Here is a 13319-nt window from a genome sequence, read left to right as displayed (position 1 = left end):
GACAGAGCCAGCCCGGAGGGGGTGGTCCGGGGGCTCCCTGCGGTGTCCCCCCGGTGTCCCCGGTGTCCCCCGGTGTCCCCCGGTGTCACCTTGCCCGGCCGCGCCGCCCCGCCCCACGTGACCGCGCGCGCGGGGCGGAAGTGACGCCGCCGCCCCTCGGTCGCATGATGTGGCATAAAAAAAAAAAAGGCCGGGGGAAAGGCAGGCAGGGAGTGATGCGTCCCCAAATAGTCCCTTCCGGCGGCGCATCACACCCGCCGCTCCCATTGGCGCCGCTCGCCGGGATCCCTCCGCGCGGCCGGCCGGCCGGCGGCAGGTGCGGGTATCCTTCCGCAGCAATATCCTTCCGCCGGCGGGGGCAGCTTCCGCACGGCCCCGCTCCGCCATCGCGGCCCCGCTCCGTCCGCACCGCTGAGCCCGGCCCGGCCCGGAGCGCCCCGCCGCCGCCATGGCCCAGATCCTGCCCATCCGCTTCCAGGAGCATCTCCAGGTGGGCGCGGGGGCGGGCGGGCCGCTGCTTGGCTGCCGCCGGGGGAGCCGCGCCGGGCCCGCCCGCGGTGCCTCCGTGAGGGCCGGGCGCGCTCGCCCCGCCGGTGTCCGGCTCGGGGAGCGCTCCCGCAGGGGCAGCAGCTCCCGGGAAGGGCCGGGGCGGGCCCGGCGGGGCGGGCCGGGCGCGGGTGGCTCCTCTGCGCCGGCCGGGGCAGCGCCGCGGGCACGTCCCGGCCCGGCACGGCGGGCGAGCCGGGCAGCCGGCCGAGCTCGCGTCCGTGCGCCGCTTAATTGTATTGCTTTGAATGGCGCTAAAGGCTCTGTGGGTCGAGGGGCAGGCGGAAGCGTTCTGCCGCTGTTCCCGCTTGGGATGTAATTTTCTGGAAGGAGCAGCGCGTATTGCAGCGAGACGTGGGAGCTGCTGCGGCTCCCTGCAGTGCAGCTGTGGCAGTGCAGGTGCCCAGGTGCCAGCTCTGCTGCCCGCTGGCCTCTCCCCCAGCCCGGCTCTGGCTCTCATCGCGCCAGAACCACATGCTAATAGTTTATTTCCGAGTGGTGGCATTTAATTTCTGTAAGGTGACTTCCTGGAGGCGCTGGCGGTGCGGGAGTGCGGGGTTAGCTCCCGGAGTGCCTCCCTGGCCGTGGGTGAAGCTGCAGCACAGGGAGGGGTCTGGAAGTGGCGATGATCCCGTTGTGCAATGGGCACTTCCTATCTGACAGGTCTGAAGGGCGAAGTGCTACGAGCCACGGTGTTACTGAGCTCGGTTTCATTGCTGAGGAGCGTTTTTTTGTATTTTTTTTTTGAGGAGAATTTGTCTAATAAAAGCTGTCACACCTGCCCAGGTCTTCTGGTGGCATGCGGTGCCAGTGTCTGTGTTTAGTTTGTGTTCAGCTGACTGGGGCTGTGGTGGGCAAACACGTAGTGATGGATTTGCATGATTTACAGTGACTTTTTTTCATAACTCAAATGGAAAGCAGTTCATTTCTAGGCACTTTGTTGAAAGAACCACTGCAGAATACTTAGTTGAAGGCTACAGCTGTTCATAGTGTCTAAATAAACGCTGCTTTGGTGGTTGTTTAGGTGTGTAGCTGAGCACTGAATGATTTTACTCCAGTATCAGTTTAAAAGCAGGCCAGAATTCATCGTTTAGGTGTCCCTGTACTGAGCAGCACTGACAGGAAAATCTCAGGAATTGGCCAGTGCCTTGTCCTGGTGGTGGCAAAGCCCAGACCCAGGTCCTGAGGAGGTTCTGTGCACTCAGGTGAAACCCATCCCTCTGGGCAGCCCAGCTCTCAATCAAGCATTGTGGCAGTGCACCTTTGTGCATTATTTAAGCCCCAAACCCTGCATGTGACCCACTGCCAGGTCTCTAATGACATGAGTGCTGTTACATAATGAAACTCATCTGCTTCACGCCAGAAGTGCTGGGAGCTTTCAGGCCAGCACTACGACTTTTCTGCCTCCAGACTGATTTATCTGTTTATTTGGGGTTGAGTTTGCATTTTTTCTCTGCCTGTACCTATTCAGTGTGGAGCACTGGCTGCGCCAGTATCTTTTACAGCTGCACACAGGGAGCTGGTCTTTTCTCGGATGGGTGTGCACCCCTCTGAGCCTGGGTGCACGTGGTTCTTGCCTTTGAACTTCCTCCTTTCATTTCATTGAAATAATTTCAGAGGAATTTGGATTCTAGGAGTTAATTGCTTTTCTGCTGAGCTTCCTGACGTAAATTCTGGGAGCAGAAACACTGATACTGCAATGTTTTTGCTACCCGGGCTGCTCCTAGGAAGTCTTCATGGACTCAAGAATACAATTTCTTGAACTGTACCTGACCCACATTGTCTAGGAAACTTGTTGTACAGGTGTTGTGCAACACCTGCAAGTTTGTAGTGATTCTTAATGGAAGATGAGGTACCCAGCTGGAGCCTTAGCCATAAAAAGCAGGTGATGGATTTGAATGAGAAAGTTCTTGCAGGCTGTTATTGAAATCGATCAATACACACAGTGTGATCCTACTTCTCCACAGATTCATTATTAGAGGTTAAAAAATGGTCGAGTACAAAGCTTGTCCTGGTGTTCAGCTCCAAGCCAGTCCATTAGCTGTTGCTGTTGGCAGCTTGGCTGTGTGATTTGGGAATGAAAAGGTGAAAGCTCCAGAAGCCTTGTTCCTGAATGCCTCATCTCTTGGGGGCACAGTGCTTTGTACCCCAAATTGGAGCTAAAGGTGTACTTTGGACAAGTAGGTAACTTGGTAGGGAGGAGGGAGTTTTCTGGGGAGTGTAAAGCCAAAAAGTGTTGTCAGGTTCCAGGGTTTGTTTGTCAGAGTCACAAGCTCTGCAATCTCAGCAGCCCCAGGTGTGTGCAGGCTGTTATCTTTGTGGTGTCTGTTGTACACCCCTGCCTTGCCACCAAGGAACATCAACAGCAGGCTGTGCAGAAACTTTCCTTGGGAATTTTCAGGGAGGGACCTGATTCTGTGCTATCAAAACTCATGTTATAAAACTTTATATAACTGCTTCTTTTTTTTTTCCCAAAGTGGCTATGAGGAAACAATCCACTGTGTATGTAGTGGGAGATCAGAGTTCAGCATGTGGGATGATTGCAAATCTGGTTGCTCCAATCCAGGCTTCAGGGATTCCTGAAATGTGCCTGTGTGTGTTTGAGGGTGAAAGTAAAACAACTGCTTACTGTGGTGGGTCAGTGGAGCTTTTCTAAGATGACAGGTTCTTGATGAGTGAGAAGGAACCAGACTAATTAGTAGGTGATGAACTGTGATTGCCACTTAATTTGACCACGCTACCCTGAAATATATAAACACTGAACTTGGACCAGGCCCACTGCTGTACTGAGGCATTAATAAATAGTCTTCTGAATCTAAATATTTTTGTAAGACAGTGCAGAGAAAACTGCCAGCTCAGGCTGTGCAGTTGATACCAAGACAGAACTGCTTTTTTAACACTAGGAAAAGGGGGTTTGTATCTATTGTTCATTGATGGAGCAAACCTGAATGGCAGCTGTGGTGGTGCTTGGATAGCTCTTGGAATCACAGCTGTGCCAGAGACTGAAACAGGACAGCCAAGGCATCATGGAACAAAATATACAAATTCAGTCCTTTGCTCTAAATATGACAAACAGCAAAATTCTTCCATGTATTGTGCTGACAGTGAGTTTAATGCAGCTTAAACCACGAAATCTCTGCTGTAACAGCATTAGTTGGAAGCAGTTACATCCTCTGTTGATAATACAAGTCAGGAATTGGAGAACTGTTTTGCCTAATGCTGTTTTGTAGGATTCTTGCTCTCTGCTTCTTAGTGGATCCAAATTTCAAAAGCCAGCAGGTTCAGAGTATTCCTACAGAGGGAAAACACGTAACAGAGAATTGAAGTGTCTTGTGGAGAGAGAGATTGTATGTGTGTCTCAACTAATTGGATAGGAGCAATTAGTTAAGCAGTTTATGAGCTGTTCTGGGCATGTCCCTCAGCAGGCACTGAGGTGCAGAGCCCTGCCTGCCTTGGTGGCTGTGCTGATTTAGTGCTTCCTGCTGGGATTGAAGCCTCAACCAAAGAGGAGGAATGGGATTCAGTGGTTGTGAACTCCATTTCAGCAGGTACAGCCTCAGTGGTGGAACTGAAGCAGTCCCACAGCACCTCTGTGGCTGCTGAGAGCGGGTGGTGCCTCAGCCTGCCGAGGGTGAGGCAGAAAATAGGAAGGATATAGAAACAGGAGAGCTCTTGAATGTTAGAGAGGTCCCTTATCTGTTGAAAACACGACTTCCTAGGCTGTCACAAGCTGTAACTCTTACCTTGCATTGGTAAATATGAAGTACTTTGCTGTGGACTGGCTGTGGGACTCTCAGAACTGCAGGGAGTAACTAAGAGAGCATCACAAACACAAATGATTTTGTGTGACTTATATTTGCTTTGCTGAATTTTCATGTGCAGAATTAAAAGAGCAGCTCAAGTGCCTGCCTTGGTCAGTCAAAGCCTAGGAAAGCATGGCCTGGGATGGAGCTAATATGATTCATTACACACTGAAGTGCTTCTCAAATAAAGAGGGAATTTTCCAATTTAGAGGCGTTTTCCAGCTGTGTGATTTCTAGCAGCATGTAGATAAGGAGTCTCTGGGCAGGGGCTGAGCAGCTGCTTGTGGCCACAAGAGCAGTGGTTATATCCTGTTGAGGTGAAATGTGTGCTCAGCACTTCCGTGCCCTTCCTCGTAGGCAAGGAGAAATTATCTGACAGCTAAGCAGACTGTCACAAGAAAGGGAACATTACAGGAAGGGGTCAACAAAGAGATTCCTGTCAGCAGTTTTACCATTCAGTTTGATGTCCCATACATGTGACAGCTTCTCTGGCTAAGTTACCAAGAATGCACTTGAATTATCTTCCAGTAAAAAAACAATTCTGGTGATCAGACATTGCCTTACTACGTTACAATGACTCACATCTCAGGGCTGCTCAGATAAATGCCATCACAGAATTCCGTGGTTCAGCAGAGCCTGCAAGTGACTGAGGTATCTGATCTTGGGTGAGATGAGTCCTTTGGGGCGACAGCTCTGCTGAACACAAAGAGTTGCTGCTGTCCCTGACAATCTGTTTCATGGTTCCACTCTACTGGAGCAGCTATTTCACAGAACACTTTCTTCCTAACAGGAGTCTGATCTTTCCAACAAATGGTGGTGTAAAATAACTCCAACTGGAAATGAGTTGCCCAAGGACAGTTAGCAAGTTCTGCTTTCATATCTGCTTAAAAGCCAAGGAAGTGGGGTTTGTAGTAAAATATAGCAATGTCTGAAATTACTTTTTTTTTTTTTTTTTAATGAATCAGTGAAATGTAGTGGACCTGGTACAACATTAAATATTTGGGGGTCTTTCCCTTTGTAATAAAGAGAAGAGGTAGAAAAAATCTGCCATAAACCCCTGTACTCCTTAGTTGTAGTTCAACTCCTGAGTTTGTACATTGAATAGTATTGAAATTTTTGGAATAAAAGCCTTCAAAGAAATATTTGCTGTCATGTTTCATAACAGTAATCTTCATCTCTGTTTGCTTTGCTTAGCTTTACAAACATGCCTGCTTCACTCACCTGAACTTCAGCCTATTTGGGCAGGAAAACAACCTATATTCCAGGGAATGATCTCTGCTCAGGAGTTCTGTGCAGCCAAGAAATTCACTGTTGGCTTTACCAGCTGGGCAAGGAAGTGCCACTCCTGGCTGGTGACACTCTTGTGTAACCAAACACAGAGATTGTCTCTGTCAGAGTCCATTTCCTGAGCCTTGAAGCAGATGTGGTTCATACACTTGGTTTGTTGAGATGAAAGATGAAATGTTGGCAGGAGGAGTTTGTGTACTTAGAGACCTTGCTGATGGTTGCACCTCCATCAGAAAACTTCTCCAGGCTTTCATCAGAGCTCCTGTGCCAGTATTCTAAATCTTTGCAAGGAAATACCTCACCATTGATAAGAGAAATTTAAAGTGTCTCCCATGTCCCACCTGGGCCAGTGCCTCAGACCTGGCACTAGCAGGTGGCAGTTTGCTGGAGATTGAGGTAAATCTGTCTTGCAATATCCAAGCACCTTTGATGGGGTGGTTTTGTCTAGACCTCCCTAAGAAGTCCTGCCATCTGCTGGGCCTTGCTGCTCTGATTTGTTCTGTCGACACCCTTTGAGTGTAGTGCTGTGAGTTATTGCCAGGCAGAGTGCTTGGCTCTCTGCAGCCTCCCCCCTCTACCAAATTAACGAGGGAATTTAATGCTTGATAAATGATTTGGCACTTGTTAAGTCTGCAGCCCTAGCAAAAGGAAATGCCACATTCCAGTAAGTCACTCCAGCTCTACCAGATCAAACTCCCACGTCTTCAAACCTTCCCTCCCTGCAGGGATGATTGGGTTGTGCATAACCCTAGCTTATGTACACTGCAGGAGGTCTAGAGGACACTGCACAAAGTGTGAAAGGGACTTTTGAGCTTGAATTTAAAATCTTCTAAGTGGCTGAGAAACGTGTAGTCAGATTCTGGGATGCTGGACCTCAAACACTTGCTTAAATCTGAGTAAAAGAGTTCTGACTTGTCAAGGAGTTAGGGTTTGATTTTTCTTTCTTTTAATAGCTGTCAAATGCTCTCACCCAAAAGTTTCCTGGCTTTTTTGTCAAAATATTCTCTGTGTTAATCTAGATCATCCATCCAAGTGACTTCTGTGAAGCTTCTTCTGTTACTATGGCTGAGATGTTACTTGTTCCCCACATGTGCTGTTGGGGAGCCTGGGCAAAGGGGAAGTGGAGTAAAACCCTCTTTATCAGGAACTGCAAACAGGCAGGAGCAGAGCAGCTGGGGCATGGCCTCCTTGGAGCTGGTTCAGAGCACAGCTGATAAGAGCTCCAAACCAGCACAATCAGCCTAAAATTGCTTTGTAGGTCTCACCCTTCTTGGGACATCTTGGGCTTGAAGGTCTTCCAGAAAGAAAAATATCAGAATATTAGAGCTGATAGTTCTTCTAGTAGAAGAAAACTGGAGTTTTTGATGTGTGGACAAGCTGGATAGCTGCGTGATATGACCATGAACTGACCATGACTGCATTTTTGCTGTTAAAAATGCAATCACCTTTGTTTTCCTACTGACATCCTCCTCATACAGCAGCTTTGCAAAAGTGCTGTTAACTAAAGTGTTTTGTTGCAAGCTGTACAAGAAACGTGGGCATTGAAAGGCTTAGGGGAGCAGGCTGTGCTCAGAGAAGGAAATGGTTTATTGATAACTTCTGTGTTAAGCAGGGCCATTGGTGATTTCAGTAGTGCCCAGCTCTGCCTCCTGCTGCAGACAGGCCTGGGCTAATTGCTAATTGCTAGACAGGCAGCTTTTTTTAGCTCCACAGGGATAAAGATAAAGCTCAGACACCTCACGTGTGATGTTAAGCTTGAAATAGTGATAGCTGTCAAAGCCAGTGGATGAGTTCAGGGAGGAAAGCTGGTGAGAGTGAGGGCTGAAGCTGCAGTATGGCGAGTTCAGTGTGCTTTAAGCCATGTGAGGGGGCTTAAAGATTGAGTTCTTAATGGTTAAGTTGTAAATGGACTTTGAAGACAAGATACCAAGTGCTTGAATGCTTCTCCAGGAAGCCTGCTGGGCTTAACTGAAATTGTGCAACACTGTGTGTTGTGTTGGTTTGGGGTAGCATTGCTGTTTTGTCACAAAAAAAAGGCAAAGTCTGATATTTCCTATGACATTCACAAATGCTGCTTGTGGCTATACCAAGGTAATAACTTCATGTTAAACCTTTTTCTTCTCTTCCAGCTCCAAAATTTGGGCATCAACCCAGCAAACATTGGGTTCAGCACTCTGACAATGGAGTCTGACAAATTTATCTGCATCAGAGAGAAAGTAGGAGAACAGGCTCAAGTGGTGATCATCGACATGAATGACCCCAGCAACCCAATCCGGAGACCAATTTCAGCTGACAGTGCTATCATGAACCCTGCCAGTAAAGTCATTGCATTGAAAGGTATGAAGTCCTGATAAAGGGCTGCTTGAAGTGGATGGGAGAGCATTCTGTAGAACTAATTTATGAGTGACTGAGGTCTCCCAGGTAATTTATGTGGGTGGATCCTGTAGCAATTTTCCACAGTTTAATGGGAGATTAATTTGAATGTGTTTTCAGTTTTTCTGGAGGCAGCTGGGCAGGGAGCTTCAGCTGAGGCTTCCTGTCATTTTGCTGATCATTAGGATGAGTTTTTTCCTTCAGTCCAAATGCTTGCAGCTTCTGAGCAGGGAGAGCTGGAAGCCAAGTGTGGGCTTTAAGGATTCATGTTAGAGGGAAATGAGACCTGATCTAAGAATATAAGGTCTATCAGCTAAACCTTTCCTTAGAGACAGGAAAACTAAAGCTCTAAGGCTGGGAAGGGGGGGACAAATATTCTGAAGGCCTTATTTTGGCCTTGCTGAGAGAAACCAGTGCATATTTTTTATATCAGCCAGCGATAAGAGGAGTAAAACTATGCAGGGAAGACTTGTGTGGTGAAGGAAATACAAGGTCAGCCAGCTTGGTATCTCTGATGTTACAGAGAACAAACAGTCCTCTGGAGTCTCCAGAAATTTCCATCTCTTCCAATCAGAGGACCAAAAAGCCTTAAGTGCAGTCACTCTAGAAATGCATGTATTGCTAATGGAAAGATTTGTATGTATCCAATGTTTCCTAACTTTGACTTTAATACTGTGCTACTGTTTTGTCACAACTTTAATGCTTTCTTGTGTGTGCAGATGGTGAGTTACTTCAATTGACTGTACCTAGTACCTGTTGTGTCTTATGACAAGAAAAAGCAGAATAAAATGGCTCAGATTGGTGGTGCACATGGCTGAACAGTGGTGTTTAAACAACTGAAGGCTTAAAACTCAGAGGGTTTTCATGCCCTCCCAAACAGTGGAGTCCTTAAGATTCCCAAAATTAATCCACGCAAGAACCCAAAGTGTACTTAAATCACTGGGATCTTGATACTTAGTTTTTTATGAGCAGGACTGACCCTTTTGACTCAAGTCTAGATTTTGCCTTGTAATATACCTTGCCTAGCATGTAGGAATGTGTTACCTGAATGTCCTCTCCCCTGACCCTAAAGCTCCAGCTGCACTAGATGTGGAAACAAACTGCTGCCTGTAGCCTGAGTAACTCTGTAGTAGAGAAAGAGATTTCTCCAAGTTCTGGAGAAACTCCTGACTCAGCATCTTGCATCAATTGCTGAACTAACTGCTCTGAACTAAACCAGGCCTTGGTGAGTGCAGGCACTTGCCTCTGTGGCACTGTGACTTCCTCAAGCTGGGCTACAGTTAGTAACTGTAGCAGATATTGTGGCCTATATCCAGTTTCATGAGATCTTTTCTATTCCTCCTGGGCTACATTTATGTGTGCTTAAATAATTCTTCCCTATAAGTAGTAGAACTGGTCAAAACCTTTCTTATCTTCTCAACAGGAAGAAATAATTTTCTAGGCCACTGTGTTATAAAAACTGATAGAAATGATTGCGGGTGGCTGTTCAGGATGTTTGTATGCATCATTCTATGTGATTTGGAGAACTTTTCCTCTTGCCTTCTAGAGCTTGTGTTGGTCACTAGATTCCTTCCCTTGCACAGTTGCTGTCAGCCTGGTTTGCAGTCAGTAGCTGTGTATCCCATTAGTGCAACCCCAAGGTTTTGGTTAATTAGCCTGAATGACAAAAGCCCTCTGCCAACCTGACTGTTCCATGTTGTGCCCTTTTAATATTTAAAACAGATGTGGACATAGCTTTTAATGCCACTGACATAGCTTCCCTCACAACTCCAAAGAGCCTCAGCATGATTGTAACCTGGTTTTGATGTATGTGAAGTATCCTCCAACCCATTTGTGTGACTGAAGCTTTTGTCTCCTTACCGACCCATTCTCCACATCTGTTTGATTGCTCGGTAGTGGCAAATCAGTAAAATCAGCCCTAGGAGTGTGGTCTGGTTCAAAGTGAAAGCTGATCCCTGAAGATCTGCCAGTGTAGAACAGCTTTTTCTTGAAGGAAGCCCCCAGGGTTTGATGTCCTAGTGCAGCTCTTCTGCCCTGTCACGTGCTAATGACGCTGTGTCTTCTAGCTGGGAAAACGCTGCAAATCTTTAACATCGAGATGAAGAGCAAGATGAAGGCTCACACCATGACAGATGATGTCACCTTCTGGAAGTGGATCTCTCTGAACACTGTTGCCCTCGTGACGGATAATGCAGTTTACCACTGGAGCATGGAGGGGGAGTCCCAGCCCGTGAAGATGTTTGATCGCCACTCCAGCCTTGCCGGCTGCCAGATCATCAACTACAGAACTGATGCCAAGCAGAAATGGCTCTTGCTGACTGGAATATCTGCGCAGGTACTTTACCTCCAGGAAGGTGTGGAAACCCCAGAGCTTGTCTTGTTGTCTCCTTCTACAGGAACAGGACTGATCTGTTCATTCAATTAAATTTAAATACTCGTCTCAATCTTCAAATAACAAATTTAAGTGTAACTGAAAAATCTCACATTACTATAATTGGATTTGTAATGATACAAACACTAGTGCAAGGTTAAGAGTCTGAAGTGGTGGTGTTGTAAGAGGAAGCTTGAAATGGCAGCATATTGACCAATATTAAATGAAATTTCTGTCACACTGCCTTTGTCCTGACACTTGTTCTTTTTTGCGTAGCAAAACCGTGTAGTGGGAGCAATGCAGCTGTACTCTGTGGACAGAAAAGTGTCCCAGCCCATCGAGGGACATGCAGCCAGCTTTGCACAGTTCAAGATGGAAGGGAATGCTGAAGAATCCACTCTCTTCTGTTTTGCAGTAAGAGGGCAAGCTGGGGGTAAGGTAAGGCTTGGTTCTAAATATATTGTAATCTTTAGTGACTCACCCTGGTTCTCTGCTTCCAGGAGAACAAGTGGTTTAATGCAAAAAGTTGCATTTAAGGAAGAAAGTGAAGGACTGTGTCAGTCTGGATATGACATGTGGTGCATGCAGAGCTTGGACTACCTGGTGTAGCAAGAATCTGTGAGTGGAGAAGTTAAGTGGCATGTCATGACCAGCCTAATTAGCTGCTTGAAACATGTGACTCTCAGCTTCACAGAGCTAAGCTTGAGGGAAAAGCTGTGGTAATCTTTCTTCCATGCTGATCCCTGGTATCAGACTCAACTAATTTCCAAAATGTTGGATAAAAAAAATTTAAAAAGTGAAGCAATAGTGTTGCAAGGCTAAATAGTGGTCCAATGCCAATGCTGTAATTATTTGAATTACAATAAAATCAGAGCTAGATTCAGAGAAACATCTTCAGAACTGTCTCTGTAGAACGTGAACCAAGTTAAAAGAGTGCATCTAAAGTAACTTAACTGAATCCTGAAACTTCCAAGTAATTAGGGGCAACTAAAGATCATATTTAACTGTTTCCCTCACCTTTGGTACATGAACACCAAGTGCCACACCTTTAGCCAGTGAAAATATTTAGGAAGATTAACTTAGTTTGTCTTTGCATAAACTTGGGATTAAGGCTGAGCAGCAAGGGAATTGCTGTCATTTCATTGTTGAATCTATTGTTAAATAAATTAGATGCAAGAATTAATCTTATCTCTTGCACAGCTGCATATCATTGAGGTTGGCACACCACCCACTGGGAATCAGCCCTTTCCAAAGAAAGCTGTGGATGTCTTCTTTCCTCCTGAAGCACAAAGTGACTTTCCTGTTGCTATGCAGGTATGACAGCTGCAAACAGGTCTGCAGCTTCTCTTGGTGGATGTGACAGGAGCAGGGCACTGGGAACCAGCTGGTTAATGTGGGCCTGAGGGTTGGTCCTAAACTGGTGTGACTGGTGTGACTGCTGCTTCAGTAGTGGTGATGTAAAGGTGGGGACAAGCAGCATTCAAAAGCAGCATGTTCTTATTTATGGAAGAAATATCCATATGTTTTAACTGCTTTTCAAGCTCTTCAAATGTCATTCTGCTGTGATAGTACTCAAGTAAAAATAAAACAGCACTTCTGGCTGTCCTGAAATGGCCCAGCTGTTTGCTGAGTCTCAAAAGCACCAACTCATTTATCCAGTGCCAAATTTGAGTAATCTATTTCTGTTTTGCAGATCAGTGACAAGCACGATGTGGTGTTCCTCATAACAAAGTATGGCTACATCCACTTGTATGATCTGGAAACTGGCACCTGTATCTACATGAACAGGATCAGTGGAGAGACCATTTTTGTTACTGCACAGCACGAAGCAACAGCTGGAATTATTGGAGTCAACAGAAAGGGACAAGTAAGAAAACTTGGCCTGGAAGCCACTTCTTTAGCTAATCCCACTGGCTCTTCATGATACACTGCAGGGTTCATATCTATGTCTAAAAGTTTGCAGAAATGTTAACTCTGAACCCTGCTCAGAACATGTGAGGTCTGACAGTGTAGTGAGCCCTTAAATAAATTTGCTGTTCTATCTCCATGAACATCTCACTTAATTACTTTATGAACAAGTCACAACATTGTACAGCCATGCCTTTAGCCCAGATTGATTTTGGGTGGTGTTGCTTGTTGAGCATGGGGAATATAGAGTAGAAGATTTGTTCCTGGTATCCTCTAGAACTGATTACTTAAGACATTGAGTAAGGGTTTTAAAAGATCCCTGTATCCCTGAAAGATCCATTGTATCCCTGTGTTTCTACCTCTGCAAATACTTCAAACTATTAATTGCCTGCTTTGATACAGACAGTGGATGACATTGGTTCTTTCTAACCAGAGGTCTCTTTAATAAAATGACAAGTATGAGTTACTAAGGGATGAAAAACTTTCCTCTTAGAAGTTAGCTTAGCCTTTGGCTCATTTTTGATTTTTGGGCTAACTGGAGGTTTCCCCTGGTGCTTTATTCAGGTGCTCTCAGTGTGTGTGGAAGAGGAGAACATCATTCCCTACATCACAAACGTGCTGCAGAATCCTGACCTGGCTTTACGGATGGCTGTCCGCAACAACCTGGCAGGGGCCGAGGAGCTCTTTGCCAGGAAATTCAATGCACTCTTTGCACAAGGGAACTATTCAGAGGCAGCAAAAGTGGCAGCTAATGCCCCAAAGGTAAAGTGTTCAGAACAGCACTGAACTCTACTGACTTCAGCTTCTTGCTTCAGGAAAGCTCAGTGAATCTTTCTAGTGGCAAGGGCACAACCTTATTGCTGTTCTTTTCCCAAAGTAGGACTTTGGTGTCTCACAGATATTTTGGGTGCTGACACTGACTGCAAGCTGGATGATCTTAGAGTTTGTAAAGCCCACAGAGGAGAGGAGGAATAAATGATGAAGTAATGGCTACAGTTCATAATGTTTCTGGTTCTCCCCTTTATTTCTCC

General features: G+C 46.2%; 1 protein-coding gene across 2 annotated transcripts in view; it reads left to right on the top strand.

Annotated features, from left to right (window-relative positions):
* Positions 1-176: 176 nt before the first annotated feature.
* Positions 177-13319, top strand: part of CLTC (clathrin heavy chain) — a 29843-nt gene continuing 16700 nt past the window's right edge. The window contains exons 1-7 of one of the 2 annotated variants that reach the window (XM_021524888.4): positions 177-490; positions 7766-7973; positions 10076-10344; positions 10657-10818; positions 11581-11694; positions 12074-12247; positions 12853-13050. In XM_021524888.4, the coding sequence (XP_021380563.1) occupies positions 449-490; positions 7766-7973; positions 10076-10344; positions 10657-10818; positions 11581-11694; positions 12074-12247; positions 12853-13050 (1167 nt within the window). In that variant the 5' untranslated portion in view covers positions 177-448. The remainder of the gene's footprint in view (positions 491-7765; positions 7974-10075; positions 10345-10656; positions 10819-11580; positions 11695-12073; positions 12248-12852; positions 13051-13319) is intronic. The other variant, XM_021524886.4, reaches the window with a different exon arrangement.

Source organism: Lonchura striata, chromosome 19 (assembly GCF_050655825.1).
Source record: "Lonchura striata isolate lonStrDom1 chromosome 19, ASM5065582v1, whole genome shotgun sequence".
In the NCBI taxonomy this organism is placed as follows: domain Eukaryota; kingdom Metazoa; phylum Chordata; class Aves; order Passeriformes; family Estrildidae; genus Lonchura; species Lonchura striata.
The sequence above is the reverse complement of the archived record's forward strand: the minus strand, read 5'-3'. Positions and strand labels throughout refer to the sequence as shown.